Raw genomic sequence first — 17,636 nt, 5'->3', positions numbered from 1 at the left:
TTTGCTATTTTTAACATTTTAAAGAGGTATTTTGCAACAGATTTGTCTAGTGCTATATATCGCTTGGTGTTGTGTGTTAATGCGCCAGACTGCAAAGCTGTTTGAACTGCAAGGTTGGCAGTTTAAGCTCACCAGCTGCTCCTTGGAAACCCTATATAGGGTCGCTATGGGTCAGAATCGACTCGATGGCACTTAACAACAACATAAATTTCTTCATTTGTTGACTGCTACTTCCATGGGCATTGACTGCGGACAAAAGTGAAAAGAAATTCACAACTTCAATTTTTTTCTCCATCTATCATGATGTTCTTTCATATAGGTCCAATAGGGAGGCATGTTTTTTGTTTCTTTTATCATTATTCTTTATGTTGCAGTATAATCCATACTAAAGGGTGTAAAATTTGATCTTCATCAGTAAGTGCTTTAAGTCCTCTTCACTTTCAGCAAGCAAGGCTTCTGAATGTCACAGATTGTTAATGAGTCTTCTTCCAATCTTGGTGCCACATTTGTCTTTATTTAGTCAAGTTTCTCCGAATATTTGCTCAATATACAGATTGAATAAGTATGGTGAGAAAATACAACTCTGATGCATACCTTTACTAATTTTAAACAAATCCTTTGTTTTGTTCTAATGACTGACTCCTGGGTTTGAACCACTAACATTGTGGATAATAATTCAATGCTTATCCTATAGTGCCAAACCAGGCCCCCATATAATCCTTCAATATTGTAACTTGAGGTGTAAATTTTTCTTCAGTTGTTTTAGTGTAAGAAATTCCTAGTTTGTGTTCTTCCCTTTTGGTTTCCCAACTCCAGGTCTTTGCATATTACATTATAGTACTTTGTTGTCTCAAAGTGACATTTGTAATCTTCTCATTAGCTGTTACATAATCAGGTCTTCATTTTAGCTACTGTACATTTAAGAGCAACTTTCAGAGACTTCTGCCATCCATTTTGGTCATCTCTTTCTTTTCTATCTTTTAAGTGACCTTTGATTTTCCTCATATAGTATGCACTTGATGTTGTTGTTAGGTGCAGTCAAATCGGCACCAACTCATAGTGACCTCATGCACAACAGAATGAAACATTGTGCCAATCTCATAATTGTTGTTATACATGAGCTCATTGCTACTGCCATTGTGTTAATTCACCTCATTGGGGGTGTTCCTCTTTTTTGCTGACCCTCCACTTTACGTAGCATGATTTCATCTCCAGGTACTTGTCCCTTCCTGATAATGAGAGATGAAGTCTCACCATTCTGGCTTCTAAGGAGCATTCCAGCTGAACTTCTAAAACAGATTTGTTTGTTCTGGCAGTTGAAGGTACTTTCAATACCTTCGTCCAACACAATAACTTAAAGGCACCAATTCTTCTATGGTCTTACTTATTCACTAACCAACAGTCACATGCGTATCAGGTTAAAGGAAATACCATGGCCTGGGTCAGGCACGCCTTACTCAAATCTTAGCTCTTGAACACTTTAAAAAGGTCTTGTGCAGTAGATTTGCCTACAGCAATATGTTATGTAGTTTCTTGACTGCTGCTTCTATGAGCATTAATGGTTGATGAAGCAAAATGAAGTCTTCAACAACTTTGATCCTTTCTCCATTTATCATGATGTTATTTATTGGTCCAGTTGTGAGGATTTTTGTTTTCTCTACACTGAAATACAAACTGTATTAAACATTGTGGTCTTTGATCTTCATCAGTAAGTAATTTAATTCCTCTTTGCTTTCCACAAGCAAGGTTGTGCCATCTGTATATTGCAGGTTGTTAATGTGTCTTCCTCCAATCCTGATGCCATATTCTTCTTCATATAATCCAGTTTCTGGAATTATGTGCTCAGCATACAGATTGAATAATATGTACTTGATATCATCCTAGAATTTACCTAGTCTTAAATCATTAGTGTTCAGTGAGTCATATCTATTCTTGAGATAGCCTCTAAATTCAGGGGAGATTCAGTGAAGTTTATACTTTGGCTCTTGTAGACTTGTTTTAATTTTTTCAGTCTCAACTTGGGCTTGCATATGATGTAGTGATGGTCTCTTCCAAAATTAACCTCTGGCATGCTCTGACTGATGATAATGAGTGTATACAATATTTGAGTGTATACAATATTTCTTAATACAGATGTAGCAAATTTGGTATTCCATCTGGTAGGGTCCATTTGTATAGTTGCCCTTTATGTGTTGAAAAAAGGTATTTCCAATGACAGTTCATTGTATTTTCAAAATTCTCTCATGAGATCCCCAGTGTTGTTTCTTTCATTGAGGCCATATTTCCCAACTACTGATACTTGCTTCCAAGTTTCACATTCTGATCACCAGTAACTATCACTGCATCTCGATTCAATGTTTAATCAATTTCAGACTGCAGCAGTTAATGGAATTCTTCACTTTCTTCTGTGGATTGCTGTATAAACTTGAATAATAGTTGTATTAACAGATCATCCTTTGTAGATCATATCCAGTCTCATTAACATCACAAAAGTGAGGATTTAAATCACAAAGGAAATTACATCACATCAGGACTGATAAAATCAGGCTATATCATGTGGTAAGTGATTATATTATATTAGATTTCATCATGGGGGATCTAGTACATCATAACTGCCCAACTACTGAGAATTCAACGAAGTTGACACAAAACCTAACTAGTAGACTATATGATTATCCAATTTAAAATGGTCAATACCAGTCTATTTCAGCTCATTAATGCACAGGATATCTATCTTAAAGCATTCCAGTTCGTTTTTGATAACTTCCAATTTTCTGAGATTCATAGTTCATACATTGCAATTTCTCATTATTAAGGGATCTTTGCAGCTATTTCTTCTCAGTTTGAGTTGTGCCATATCAGTAAATGAAAGTATTCAAAGCTTTACTCTACTCATGCCATTAAAGCTAACAAATGTGCACAGATTGTAAGCAATTATCTTTACAGAAATATATCTCATAATTTTTAAATAATCGTACTTTGAAAAAAAGATTCTAAATGTCCTTAACAAATATAAACCTGGTTAGAAAAATTATAAACATATATTACATTTTTAGAGTCCTGGTGTAGCACTGTGGGTTAATGTGCAGGACTTCAAAGTCAGTTTGAACCTCAAGGTCGGTGGTTCAAGCTCACCAGTTGCTTCTTGCTAACCCTATATAAGATTGCTATGGGTCGGAACCAACTCACCGACACATAACAACAACAACACTTACATATTTATGTTGTTGCATATGGAAAATCCTCTATAACATATTTTGAGTGTTAAAGAAGAATACCATATATAGAATACTATTTATGCTTTATACATAAATACAAATAAAGGGGAGTCTAGAAAGATGTCCTACCTAGAAAACACTGATGAAAGATTACACAGGAAAATGTACTTCCTTCTTTATACCTTTCTTTGAAGTTTGAATTTCCTACAATGAGTAGGTAATATTACTATGAAAAGAAAAAAAAATTAAACATCTGATTGAAAACTAATTCTGCTTTGTTTTCTAAAACTACTAAATTCTACCACATTCTTTCTCTTTATTTTTTTCAAGTCTATGACAAAGTAACTTTTTAAATAACTTACTAGCTTAATTATAAAAGAAAACAAACTTGATTGTAAAACAAAGCATACTGCCTTGCAATTATGTTACTCAAACCGAAATCATACCATCTAGATATTGGCCTAAATTCAATAGCATATTCTAAATGCAAAATGAGATAACTAAATACTTTAGTCAAAAAGATTCCATCACCATGTCTGGGTCAGGGTGGTATCATTTATTAAAACCTCAACATCAAAACCCATTTGTCCAATCAATAAACAACAGGCCATCTTTATTTTTAAGTAAGGCAGAAATATCAGTGTAAGTCCAAAATTATCCACCCTCTGGGTATAGAATTTATTTTAATCAAGTTTTTAAAAAGACAAAAACATCGCTTTTTGACATAATTTCTTTCCATTTCAATACACTTTATCTGTCAACCAGCTTTTGTAATCCCTAAAACATTTTGTAAAAATGTTTTAGGCTGTGCTGCAAGCCACAAATGAGCCACTGTCTTCATCAGCGGTGAATCTTCGTCCTCAAAGGGCTGCATCAGGGACCAAACAGGTGCAAGTCTGATGGAGCAAGATCAGAACTATAGAGAACATGTTGTAACACTTCAAAATGAAGTTGTTGCAAAGTATCAACAGTATGGGCAGAGGTATGGGGATGTACATTGTCATGCAAGATAATAACACTCTTGGGTAGCAGTCCTCTGCATTTAATACAAAGTTCAGTCTTCAGTGAGTATCTCACTATAAGGAGCACTGTTGGTTGCAGAATCTATTTCCTAATAGTGTTCCAATGCTGGCCCTTGAGAATCCCAGAAAACAGTTTTCTCTCAAGCTCATAGTGATGAATCCACTTCTAATCATCAATAATTTTTTTTTCAAGAAACTTTTACCTGCCTTTATGCATTCCTCCAAATTTTATTTGCAGATGTCAAAACACTTTGGTTTATGCTCTTCTGTTAGTTGTTTCAGTACCAACCCACACAAACTTTTCAAAATCCAAGTCTGTCATGAATCATTTCACAGACAGAGCCATGGCTGATTTTCAAGTGATTTGCCATGTAATCCACTGTCATTCGTCTACTCAAAAGAATCATACTGCATGCACACTCAATGATGTCATCAGATGTGGGCATGGATGGGCATTTTAATATAACCAGAGTACAGATAATTTTTGACTCACCCTTATATTTGCTTGCATGTAAACCAGGCTACTTAGTTTGTTGGTAGATGACTTCCATCTCCAAAATACACTTTTCAATTACCAGATGAAATTAACTTTTTTTTAAAGGTGGCGGGCTGCGAACCTTAAGGTCAGCGGTTCGAAACTACCAGCTGCTCCGTGGGAGAAAGATGAGGCTTTCTACTCCCGTAAAGATTTACACCTTCGGAAACCCTATACAGGGTCGCTATGGATCGGAACCGACTCGATGACACATAACAACAACAGCATAATAAGCCTTTAATATTTCTTCTCTTAAAGAGCACCAAACTATTCACTGTTTTATTAATTTCATGATCCTTGTGTGAAAATGTCATCATTAATGATATCAACATCTTCCAATTTACTATACATACTAGTCCATGAACTAATGATATCAATAACTAGAGTTAAGTCTGATTATTATTGCAGGTATAGAAAATGCATAAGAAACTTTGTTGAACTGTTTACAATACCTAATCACATGCTTCCGATATGCTGCAGAAGGTTTTGACATATTTTTTCATCAGGGCTATTTAGAATTAAAAATGGTAACCTCAAATATCACTAGAATATATCAGTCCACAGTAATAGTATTTTATTGGAAATATTATTTCTCATTTGGGTCACTTACAAAGCAAGAAAACTATCATAATTTCAAGGAAAATAAGTGAAAACTAAATTTAGAGAAAACGTTTTAGGGATATGTTTATCAGAGCTATTGAAAAAACTTTGTTATTGAAGTCTGAAGTATCTATATCATAAGCACATTACTGTTCCACTGGGCAGCAAAATAAACCCACATCATATAAGGTTTGTGGAGTAAATTTTTACTATCTCCTTTAAAACTAGCTTCTTTAAGAGGCCTATTCCTCACAAAAATTAATGGCCATTGAAGAGATAATGAAGAAGTAAGTGTAAGCTGAGTGCACAACAGGGTAGGTCATTCTACACAGTGACACTGAAACAAAAATTTAGGTGATGTTCCTACAGAACTATGTTGTTAGGTGGTTTAGAGTTGGCTTTTGAAGCACAGCTACCCCATGTGATAGAACATAAATGTCCACACGGTTTTCTAGACTATAATCTTTAGGGGAGCAGATTGTCAGAGAGTCACAGAGTCTCTTTCTTCCATAGAGTCACAAAACCACTAAGTGGATTTAAACTGCCAATCTTAAAGTAGAAGCTGAGTATTTAATCCTTACACCACCACAATAAGTTTGGCACAACCAATCCTTACCTTTCCACTGCTGAAGAGATACAGCTTTATTAGTAGAAGAATCATAACCCCATTGAGCCAACTACTTAAGTTCCCACGTCGTTGGGTCTAAGAGAATTTGTTAAGAGGAGGAATAATCACAGATTTGCAGAGATCATCTTAGAAGGTAAGAACTTGGACATACACTTCAGGCAGCTTCCCCCTGTTTAACACTGATAAGATTTGGAATCTCATATCAAACAAGCACTAGGCTAGAAGGTTTTATCCATGACCCTCTAGATTAGCAGACTTGATCATTAAATTATAAGTCCTGTCTTTTCACAATTATCACCATGTGCTACAAATACAGAGCCATACAGAGCAAGCATGTTCACTTTTCCAGGTTCACACATTTTGACTATATAGAAACAGCAATTCTCTCTCTCCAAAGAACTGTCCAGTTAACAGTCATCAACCTGTAGCTTCACCCAGAAGGATATGGTTTCCACACTCATTACAGTAACAGTCATGCAGACTATTTGAAAGATGGTAATAATTTCTCATGCAAAAAGAAGGAAGTGCAGCTTCATGAACTATAAGCAGAGGAACACACAACAATTTCAGTTAAAAAATAATACTCTTTGAAAATTAATATTGGTTCTTAGCTATGATATACATTTCAATATAGTATAATATGTTAGCATTTTAAAAGATCACATATCTCAAACATTTGGCTAATACGGGGTAAAGAAAAATTTAGAAAAACATAGAATGCTGTTTGTTTTTTTTTCAAAACTAACATCTAATTATCTGAAGTGTCAACATCACCAAAGGATATAATGCCAATGAAATCCTCATAAAACCAACCTATTTCTCATGTTAATCAAGGTGTAAACTAAGTAAAAATATCCAGAATTTAGAGGCCGTTTTAAATATAAAACATACAAGATGGGATATTAGGTTCAAAGTCAAATTAGTATTGATTTATTACACTTTAGCATATTTTAATCATAGCACAGTTTCCATTTGTACATTTTTAGCTTTCATTGGCTCAGACTTATGTTATTTTCTTGAGTAATAAAAATCATCACCTAAGAAAGAAGAGCATCTATTTGTTAAAAATATATTAATTTTCCATTTAACTATGTCTCTGAAATTACATTACCTATGGATTGTATCTCAATGTAAAAAAAGCAAAAATCCTCACCACTGGACCAAAAAACAACATCCTTATCAACGGAGAAAAGACTGAAGTTGTCAAGGACTTCATTCTTTTTGGATCAACTATCAACACTCATGGAAGCAGCAGTTAAGAAATCACACGACATACTGCCTTAAGCAAATTGGCTGCACAAAACCTTTTTAAAGGTTTGAAGAGCAAAGATATCAGTTTGAAGACTAAGGTGCTCCTGACCCAAGCCATGGTATGGTCAATAACCTCATATGTATGCGAAAGCTGGACAGTAAATAAGGAAGACCGTAAAATAATTGCTGCTTTTGAATTATGGTGTTGGAGGAGAATATTGAAAGTGCTATGGGCTGCCAAAAGAACCAACAGATCTTTGTTTGAAGAAGTGCAGCCAGAGTGCTCCTTGGTGGCCAAGATGGCCAATCTTCGTCTCTCATACTTGGGACATACTGTCAGGAGGGACCAATCGCTGGAGAAAGATATCATGTTTGGTAAGGTGGAGGGTCAGAGAAAAAGAGGAAGACCGCCAATGAGACGGATTGTCAAAGTGGCAGTATCAATGGGCTCAAGCGTGGCAACAATTGTGAGGTTGGCCCAGGACCAGGCAGTGTTTCATTCTGTTGTGCGTAGGATCGCTATGAGTCAGTACCAACTCAATGGCACCTATCAAGTATACTTACTATTATTCTTGATTCTTGCCGTAACAGTAAATTTGCCTCTGTGATTTATGGGGATAAAAAATGTTCCTCTCTTGTCTATAATAAACCACTGCCATTTTCTGGTGATTGTTAAGCTGTCTAAGGTTTGTGTTTACAATTCTCTCCCTTAGTCTTCCTGTAATAGCTATTGTGACCTGGGAAATGAGTCAACCAAGCTTGTTGGAATTCAAGGTTGAGTAAATGTTAATTTGTGGAAGAACTTCCATATTAGGACTACATAACATCTTTTTAAAACAAGAAAAAATTTAAATACACTGGTTACCAACACCAGGCGCCATTAAGTTGTTTCCAATTGCTGAAGATCCTATGTATAAAAAAAACTGTGCTCTTTAAGGTTTCCAATGAAGAACAACTTTCAACAGCTGATTTTCTTGGAAGTAAAATGTCAGGCCTTTCTTCTGAGGTTCTTATAGATAGACTCAAAACTAAACTTCAAGTTAGCAGCTGAAGATATTAACCATTTATACCACCCAGGGACAAAATATACTGGTAATGGAGAGTTGTTGTTGTTGTTGTTAAGTGCCGTCGAGTTGGTTCCGACCCATAGCGACCCTGTACAGGGTTTCCGAGGGTGTAAATCTTTACGGGAGTAGAAAGCCTCATCTTTCTCCGGCGGAGCGGCTGATAGTTTCGAACCACTGACCTTAAGGTTCGCAGCTGGATTCGTAACCACTACGCTACCAGAGCTCCTTAATGGAGAGTACAGTTAGGGAAATAAGCTGCTTTGGTTTTTTCCTCTTTCTGCCAGGAAGAAGTAAGAATAAAACATTTCCAAATCAAACTACTTATACGAAGTGTTTATATAAAGAATTATTGTGAAGAGGGGCTATTTTCTAATGGTCAGAAGTTTCCTCGTGCTCAGCAGTACGACTGTCAACATTATCTGTCAGAATGCCATCTAAGAGAATTGTGAGAAAGGAACAGTACAAAGAAGACCTTGTCCAAGAGATTAAACCACAGTGTAAGCTGAAATGATGAAAACAGTATGATATTGCTATGTTACCTGAACAGCATGGAGATCATAAACGGACCTATGTAAGTATTCAGCATATGGTAACATTGGCTTTATGGATCAACACCTCATTTCATATCTAAAATTAAATTCTAGAAGGATTAAAATGCCAATTTAATGCACTAGACTGCAAAGTTGGTTTGAACTGCAAGGTCAGCAGTTCAAGCTCACCAGTCACTCCTCGGAAACCCTATAGAGGGTCTCTATGAGTCATAACTGACTCCCAGGCACATAACAACAACACAAGTTTAAGCAGCAGTGATGAATATTTGTATATTTGTAACAAAAATTTCTATATAATACAAAAAAATCAAGTCATAAAAATACTATAACATTTGACAATATATATGTGAAACTTCTTTATCCAAAATATACTAATTGGCAAATTGGGGCAAGAATACCTCTAAATAACAAAATATGTTAATAAATAACAAAGGAATAATATTTATTTGAACAATCAATGAGAAAACAGAACATTTACAGAAAATCAGCCAAAAAGTTCACAAGGCACTTCAAATGTAAGTGGAAATAAACTTATAAGAAGCACAATTTCACCTATCATATTAAAATACAGTAATTATATAATTCTTAGACTGAAACTATTTTTTAAATTGATAATATCAAATGCTGGTGACAATACATATAAAGTCACACTTAAATTAGTCCTGGTGGATATAACACTTTTTCTGAAGACAGGCAAGTAGGAGCAACTAAAATTTGCGATAAGCTTATTATCTGACTCATAAAATCCATAAATAGGGATCTACTGTCTTTAGCTAATGGCTCTTCTATTATTATTTGGGAGTGGAGGAATGGAAGAGATTAGAAGAAAGCTGAGAAGGAAGGTCTTCTATTAAAGTCGGAGGATAAAAAGGGATCACTGATCCGGCAGTGAATGAACTGCAAGGCAAATATGTACCCTACGGCCAAAAAATGGTTCAGAAAATGAGAGCATTGTAGGGTAGAACATGATCCAATGTGGAATGAAAAAGTAACTATCTACCTCGGTTGGAGAAATACTTTTAAATATCAAAATCCAACAATGTACAATAAATACATTATCTGAAACTTACCCCACACTGTTTTCATGGATAATCACGACCCACTAAATTGATTTGATGACCAAAAATTGATCACAGCCATGAATTTGGAAAACACTGAATGAAACCTTTCCTAAGGGAGGCCAATGAAAGTATGCCAGTAGAAGATATGTTTAGATTTCCCCATAGACCTCAAACTTCTTTCTCCTGAAAGGTTATACAAAGGGCCAGGTGAAAAGGTTCTTAATTTGAACAGACATCACTTGTCCTGCTAGGAGCTTGCTTATAAGTTTATCAGGAAAACTCCCTCTGTCCTCATATCCATTATCAAGCATATTTATATATTACATGAATTTTGTTATGCATGAAATTTGAGAGAGAACCAAAGAAAAAGTTAAGAATCATTGATCAGTTATTGTCTCCTGTGATTCATAAATGTCTGTGCAATTGTGATTTTAAGTAGGAAAGCATAGTCAGATCCAGACAATCACCCTTAATTTTAGCCAGCTCCTAAAGTACAACATGAATTGCTAATCAATAATTTTGACTATCGAGCCTATGTAACTGGCAACATCATGAAATGCATAAGTTCTAAACACAAAATCCTTCAAATTTTCACTGTATACTGTCATAACCAGAGTCCTGCTGTGGCGCTGTTGGGTAAGCACTGGGCTGCTAACCACAAGGTTGGCAGTTCAACCCACCAGTTACTCCTTGGAAACCCTAGACATAGTCGCTATGAGTCTGAACCAACTTAACAGCATTTGACAACAACAACAGTCATCATGCCACTGTTAAAGACAATGCTCTTTTATCCCATAAATCCAAAAGTCATAAAGTAAGAACTGACCTAAATAAGTTTAAAAAATATAATAAAGATGCATAAGCTATATAATAAAAATAAAAAATAACAAGAAAAATTAAGAATCAGCAGTTGCTGACGAGTCAATCCTGACTCATGGCAAGATAACACCCAGAAGCAGGCTTCACAAAATGAAGATGACATTGTTTCATGACAAGTTTGGTTTTTTAATTCCCACATGCTTGTCTTGGTATATCCAAGTGACATATATTTCAGTGGCATAACTAGCAATCAATGAATAATAACAGCAGAAAAGTTGATTTAGCTATTGAGCATGAATGCCTAGAAAATATTTCAAATATGTTCATGTAATGTACCAAACACATGCTAGGGTCATAACACAGTGAGAAAGAAGCACATTTGTCTGCAGCAGAACTGAATGTGCTTTCTACCTTAGAATTATAGACATCACGTCTACCCTTCCTAAAACATCATTATTACACTCATATGATTTATGGCTCAAAGTATGAGAGATGGTGCAAAGATCCTGTGCCAAATTCTCATATGGCATATAACATAATCCAAACTGTGAAAAACTTGTAAGTGTGGGTAGATCAGTTTCATCAAAGAAAGGAGTAAGAGTGTTCCAGAGAGTGAGCAGGAAACTAGCCAACTAATTTTTTACAGTTATATAATTTTCAAAGCAGCAGTAATGAATGTGTTCTTGCCCCGAACATAAAATGCTTGAGTAGTCAACAAGAAACTAAACAGAGATAATGTGGTAAACTATTAATCAATTCTGTTTGTTCTTTGGTAAATCTGCTTTATTTTACTTTTTTAGATTTAAAAATATATAAATCTAGTTAAATTAGCATCATAAATTAAAAATTGATTTTAAAACATATAAAATGATGTCAACAGTAAATATCAAAATAATAACTATAATTCCAATGGAATATTTAGAGTAGAAAAAAATGAATAAAAATTATTTCAAGAGACTATACAATTATCATTTAATGGCATAAAACAAAGTGTAATAATGAAAGCCAATATGCAAATATTTATCACATCACAAGTACACTTTCATATACATTTCTAAGATGCTAAATATCTTTGGATAAAATTTATGATTTCAATGAAAGTATTATTTACTATCTATCCAATATAGTTAGTACACAAATTTTTTTGTAACACAAAATTTTGTAACACAAAATTCGTGATACAAACACTTGAGTGAAGGAAGTGTCAAAAATTGAAATGAAAGTCAACAGAGGAAATTAAAGAAAAGGTAGAGAGGTCTTGCTGAATGAAAGCAAATTTGTTTTGGGTATGGCTCCTGAAAGAATTGATGGGAAAAAGTTAGAGATCAGAGTGTAATAAACTGAATGACGGAGTAACGTGCATGTAGTTCTGACAATACAAATCTACCGATATTGTTAGATTATGAGAATGATATACTAAAAAACTGAAATGGTAGAATTGGAAAAACTTTGGAACAACTGAAATGGTAGAATTGATTGTAATGAAACATTATAGGCAGTAAAATGGAAAATAGTTAATATTGTTGTTAGGTGCTGTATTAAGCTAGTTCAGGCTCATAGAGACACTATGTACAACAAAACGAAACATTACACAAGTACTGTGCCATTCTCACAACTGTAATGTCTCAGCCCATTGGTGCTGCCACTGTGTTATTCCATCTTGTTTGGGGTCTTACTGTTTTTAGCTAACCTTCCACTTTATGAAGCATGATATCCTTATTCATGCACTGGTCCCTCCTTATAACATGTCCGAAGTAGGAGAGGCAAAGCCTCACCACTCTTCTGTACTTCTGATAGCACTTCTTCCAAGACAAACTTGTTTGTTCTGGCACACCAAGGTACATTCAATATTCATCTCCAACATCATAACTGCATCAATTCTTTTACAGTTTTCCTTATTCACTGTCCAACTTTCACATGCATATGACACAACTGAAAACACCATGTCTTGGGTCAGGCAAACTTCAAACTGACATTTCACTCTTCAACACTTTAAAGAGGTCTTTTGCAGCAGATTTGTCTAATGCAATATGTCCTGTGATTTCTAGAATGCTGCTTCAAGAAGTTTTGATTGTGGATTTAATATTTTCTCCATTTATCATAAGGTTATTATTTGCCTGTAGTGAGGATTTTTGTTTCCTTCACAATGTATTTCAATCCATACTGAAGGCTAAAATTGTGAACTTCCTCAGAAAGTGTTTTAAGTCCTCTTTGCTTCCAGTAAACAAGAACGTATCATCTGCATATTGCTGGTTGTTAGGGACTCTTTCTCCATTCCTGATGCCATGTTCTTCTCAGTTCAACCCAGTTTATCAGATTATATGCTCAGATTAAGACTGAATAATTATGGTGAAAGAATACAACCTTGGTGTACACCTTTCCTGATTTTAAACCATTCCAGATCCCCTTGTTCTGTTCAATAGACTGCCTCTTAGTCTATGTACAAATTCCTCGTGAGAATGTTTACGTTTTCTACAATAACCATTCTTCGCAAGATTATTCATAGGTTGTTATGATTCACAAAATCAAATGCCTTTGCATAGTCAATAAAGCACAAGTAAGTATCTTTCTGGTATTCTCTGCTTTCAGCCAAGATCCATCTGACGTCAGCAAGTCCTCTTAAATTGGCCTTGAATTTCTGGCAGCTCCCTGTCAATGTATTGCAGTAGCTGTTTTTATATTATCCTCAGCAAAATTTTAATTGCATGTGATTTTAACGATAATGTTTGATGATTTTCATATTCTGCTGTGTTACCTTTCTTTGCATTGGGCACAAATTAGGATCTCTTCCAATTACTTGGCCAGGTAACTATTTTCCAAATTTCTTGGCATAGATGAATGAACAGCTCCAGTGTTGCATCTGATTGTTGAAATTTTTCAATTTGTATTCCGTCAGTTCCTAAAGACTTGTTTTTCGCCAATGCCTGCAGCGCTGTTTGGAATTATTACTTCAGTACCATCAGTTATTGATCATATGCTACTTCCTGAAATGATTGAACATACATATAAATTCTTTTTTGGTACAGTGGTACAGTGACTGTATCTTGCATCTTCTTTTGATGCCTTCTGCTACTTTAGTTCCATCTAGTCAGTTCTAATTGATACTGACCCTGTATAGAGATTCTGAGGCTATAAATCTTTGCGGGAACAAATAGTTTCATCTTTCTTCCATGGAGAATTGGTTGGCTTGAATACCAATTTTGTAGTTAGCAGTCCAGTGTTTATCCTATCAAACCACAGCACTTCCTGTATCGTTCAATATGTGCCCATGAGATCCTTCAATATTGCAACCTGAAGTTTGAATTTTTCTTCAGTTTCACAGCTTGAGAAATGTTGAATTTGTTTTTCTTCCCTTTTGGTTTTCTAACTCAAGGTCTATATACATTTCATTATATATTTAACTTTGCCTTCTCGAGCTACCTTTTGAAATTTTCTGCTCAGCTCTCTTACTTCTTTATTTCTTCCAGTTGTTTTAACTTCTCTACATTCAAGAGCAAGTTTCTGAGTCTACTCTGACATCTATTTTGATCTTTTCTTTTATTAATCTCTTTTTAATGACTTCTGCTTTATTTGTGTATAATGTTCTTGATGTCATCTCATAATTCTTCTGGTTTTCAGTGTCTAATGTATCAAATCTGTTCTTGAGATGGTCTCCAAATTCAGATGGACAGTGAACCCTGATGTTGACAGTTCAAACCCACTAGCTGTTCATTGGAAACCCTATATGAGGTTACTATGAACTACAACTGAATTGATGGCATTAGCAACAACAACAAATATTTAAAGTCAAATTTTGACTTTCATGGACTTGCTTTAATGTTCTTCAGCTTCAGCTAGAGCTTATGAATGAGAGATTGATGGTCTGTTTCATAAGTCTATGACCTTGATTTGGCTGATGATATTTAGCTTATCCATGTTTTCTTCCTACAAATGTATTCAGTTTGATTTCTGTGTATTCCACTTTGTGTGGTCCACATGTATAGTCTCCTTTTATGTTGCTGAAAACATGTATTTGCCATGAATAAGTCATTGGTGTTGTAAAATTCTATCATGCAATCTCTAGCATAATTTTTATCACCAAGGACATATTTTTCAATTTCTGATCCTTCCTCTTTGTTTCCATCTTACACATTCTAATCACCAGCAATTATCAATGCATCTTGAATTCATGTTTGATCAATTTCAGACAGAAGAATTAGGCAGACTTATTCAGTTTCATCATCACTGCCTTTACTGATTAATGCATAAATTTAATAAAAGTGTTCTTAACTCATTTTCCTTTTTATTTTTGTTACAGGCCATTGAGTCGGTTTTGAACTAATAGCAACTCAGTATAGGGTTTCCAAGGAGCAATTGGTAAGTTTAAAGTGCCTACATTGTGATTGAAAGCAACCTTGAGGTCCTGCACTTTTCCTATAGCTCCAAAACAGGACTCCTATAATAAACAGCATAGTTTTTGAAATACTCTTTTTGGCAATAAACATGATACTATTCCTCTTCCAATTTGATGTCCTGGCATAGTAAACCATATGACTGTCAAATTCAAAACAGACAACACCAGTCCATTTCATCTCACTAATGCCTATGAATTGACCTAAAAATAGTCCATTTCATTTTTGTTGACTTCCAATTGTCCTAAATGCATATACTGTATATTCTACATCCTGATTATAAATAGGATTGTAACTGTTTCTCCTTGTTTTGAGGTTTTTCTTCATCAGCAAATAAGGGTTCCAAAAGTATTACTCCATGCACATTATGATGGTCAGCTCTACTTTGAGGATATAACTCTTCCCCCAGTTGTATTTTGAATACCTTCCATTATGAGATGCTCATATTCTAGTACTGTATCAGTTAATGTTCTACTGCTATTCATAATGTTTTCTGTGGCTAACCATTCAGAAATGGTCCACCTCTTTAACTTGATAATATGTCTTAAAGTGAAGGCTCTGCTGAAGTCTACTAATGGTATTTAACATACTGTGGCATTGGCATAACTTCCAGTATCACAGCAAAACACAAGCCTCCACCGTACTACAACCTTACAGACAGGTAGGGGAAAAGCATAATTAGATATGTGCTAAAGTGAACCAAGTGTGAAATACTTAAGGTAATGAAATGGTAAAAGAAAGGATATTTATGAAGATGATAAGATAACACAGAAGATAGAATCTTATGATATACCATCAAATAAAGGACATAAGACTGAAGAAAGAAACTGGGATAATTAAACACTTTTGTCACTAAATGGCAATGTAAACTCCAGAAAAAAACAAGTTTTCTAAGGGCTAAGAGTCTATTTGGAGTATGCCTAATTTATTATGTCTAAAGAGTTGCAAAAATTACTCTGAAGATTAAGGTTACAGATAAGTGTAGAGTTATAGCCCAAATCATGGATGTGGCTAATATTTCTTAGGAAAGAGAAACTGGCAGAGAACTAGTCAATTATACTAAAAGAATATCAAAGATGAATGTCAAATAAGGTGATTTTACAGAAAGAAGGAAGAGAATGAAGATTTAGCAATTAGTAGAGTGCCACAGCCCACTAAATTGTTTTAGTGGCTTAGAGTTTGGAAGACACTGGGTGACATTTGGGTTGTGAGAAGAAAGTTTCAACACAGAAAGGAAGACAGAAACCAGATGGCAAAGGGTTCTAGCCTGAGTGAGAAGTCAGAAACTAAAAGCCAGATCTCCAATTACACCATTTTGAATATTATGTTCCATATGCATAAAAACTTCTTTAAAAGATAAGCAATGGCAATTACTGTTGTTGTGTGCCACTGAATCAGTTCTGACTCATAGTGATCATGCACAGGGTTTCCAAGGAGTGGCTGATATGCTTGAACCACCAACATTGTGGTTAGTAGTCCAGTGCTTATACGATACAGGACACCATCAAATTATTTCAAACCAAAGGTTTTACCTTCTTATGATTCTTGTAAACATTTCTGTGGGCAAATCCCTTTCCACAAAGCTTGCATTTGTAAGGTTTATCCTCACTGTGTATCACTTTGTGAGCACCCACTTGATCAAGCCTCTTGAAAGACTTATTACAAATCTCACAATTATAAGGTCGTTTTTCTGTGAAAAATGAATGGAGACAATTCTGTTTAAGTAAATCAGGAATATTCAAAATTGTTTAAAATGAAACTTGACTTTAAACCTTAATATTCTTCAAGTATACTTTTAATATTCTTACTAACATTTGTTAGAAAATTACTTGTACACTAAAAGTATCTATAAATGCAGAGAACTGAATTACTCAATGATTATAATATTCATAAATAATGGACTAAAGAAAGCTAGTAGAAACTATAGTTTTTGGATCCCTACTAAACGCAAGGCACCTAAACAATCTCATTCACTTTCACAGTAATCCTAAAAGTTTCCCATTTCGTATAAAAAGAACACAGAAACTGAGCCTCAAGGAGGAGTACCTGACAAATTAAATGGTAACTTTGAAGATCTCTGATATAATCTAGTCCAGTAATTTTTTTCTTCATAAATAAACTGAGGTCTAGAGAAGTTAAGTACCTTATCCAAAAACACACAGCTAGTTAACAGTCAAGATAGAACTAATAGTTATGTCTCCTGATTACTCATCTTATAGCTCTTAAAAATGAAAGAGTTAATCTTGTATAGTTATTTCAATATAAAATTTAAAAGTACGCATTTACCTGAGTGGGTGATCATATGACGTTTTAGCTGATTCGCTGAAATAAACTTCTTCATACATTCTTGACAATCAAATATCTCATGAATCTGCAAAAGGAACATTTGAATCACCTGTCAAGCCTAACCAATTGAAGAGTTCAAGCAAAAACATGCAGATAGTTATTTGCTACTTCAATATTCCAAACTATGTAATTATACTCTAATTGATT

At 34.7% G+C, this 17,636-nt stretch overlaps 1 protein-coding gene across 3 annotated transcripts in view; it reads right to left on the bottom strand.

The window, feature by feature from the left end:
• The window catches only part of PRDM5 (PR domain containing 5), a 371,490-nt gene that overhangs the window by 186,750 nt on the left and 167,104 nt on the right, over positions 1-17,636 (bottom strand). For all 3 annotated transcript variants that reach the window (XM_006866280.1, XM_006866281.1, XM_006866282.1), the window contains 2 exons: positions 17,430-17,514; positions 16,676-16,833 (listed from right to left, as the gene is read on the bottom strand). In XM_006866280.1, the coding sequence (XP_006866342.1) occupies positions 16,676-16,833; positions 17,430-17,514 (243 nt within the window). The remainder of the gene's footprint in view (positions 1-16,675; positions 16,834-17,429; positions 17,515-17,636) is intronic.

This window comes from Chrysochloris asiatica, unplaced genomic scaffold (genome assembly GCF_000296735.1).
Source record: "Chrysochloris asiatica unplaced genomic scaffold, ChrAsi1.0 scaffold00088, whole genome shotgun sequence".
Lineage (NCBI taxonomy): Eukaryota > Metazoa > Chordata > Mammalia > Afrosoricida > Chrysochloridae > Chrysochloris > Chrysochloris asiatica.
This window is presented reverse-complemented; position numbering and strand designations above follow the sequence as displayed.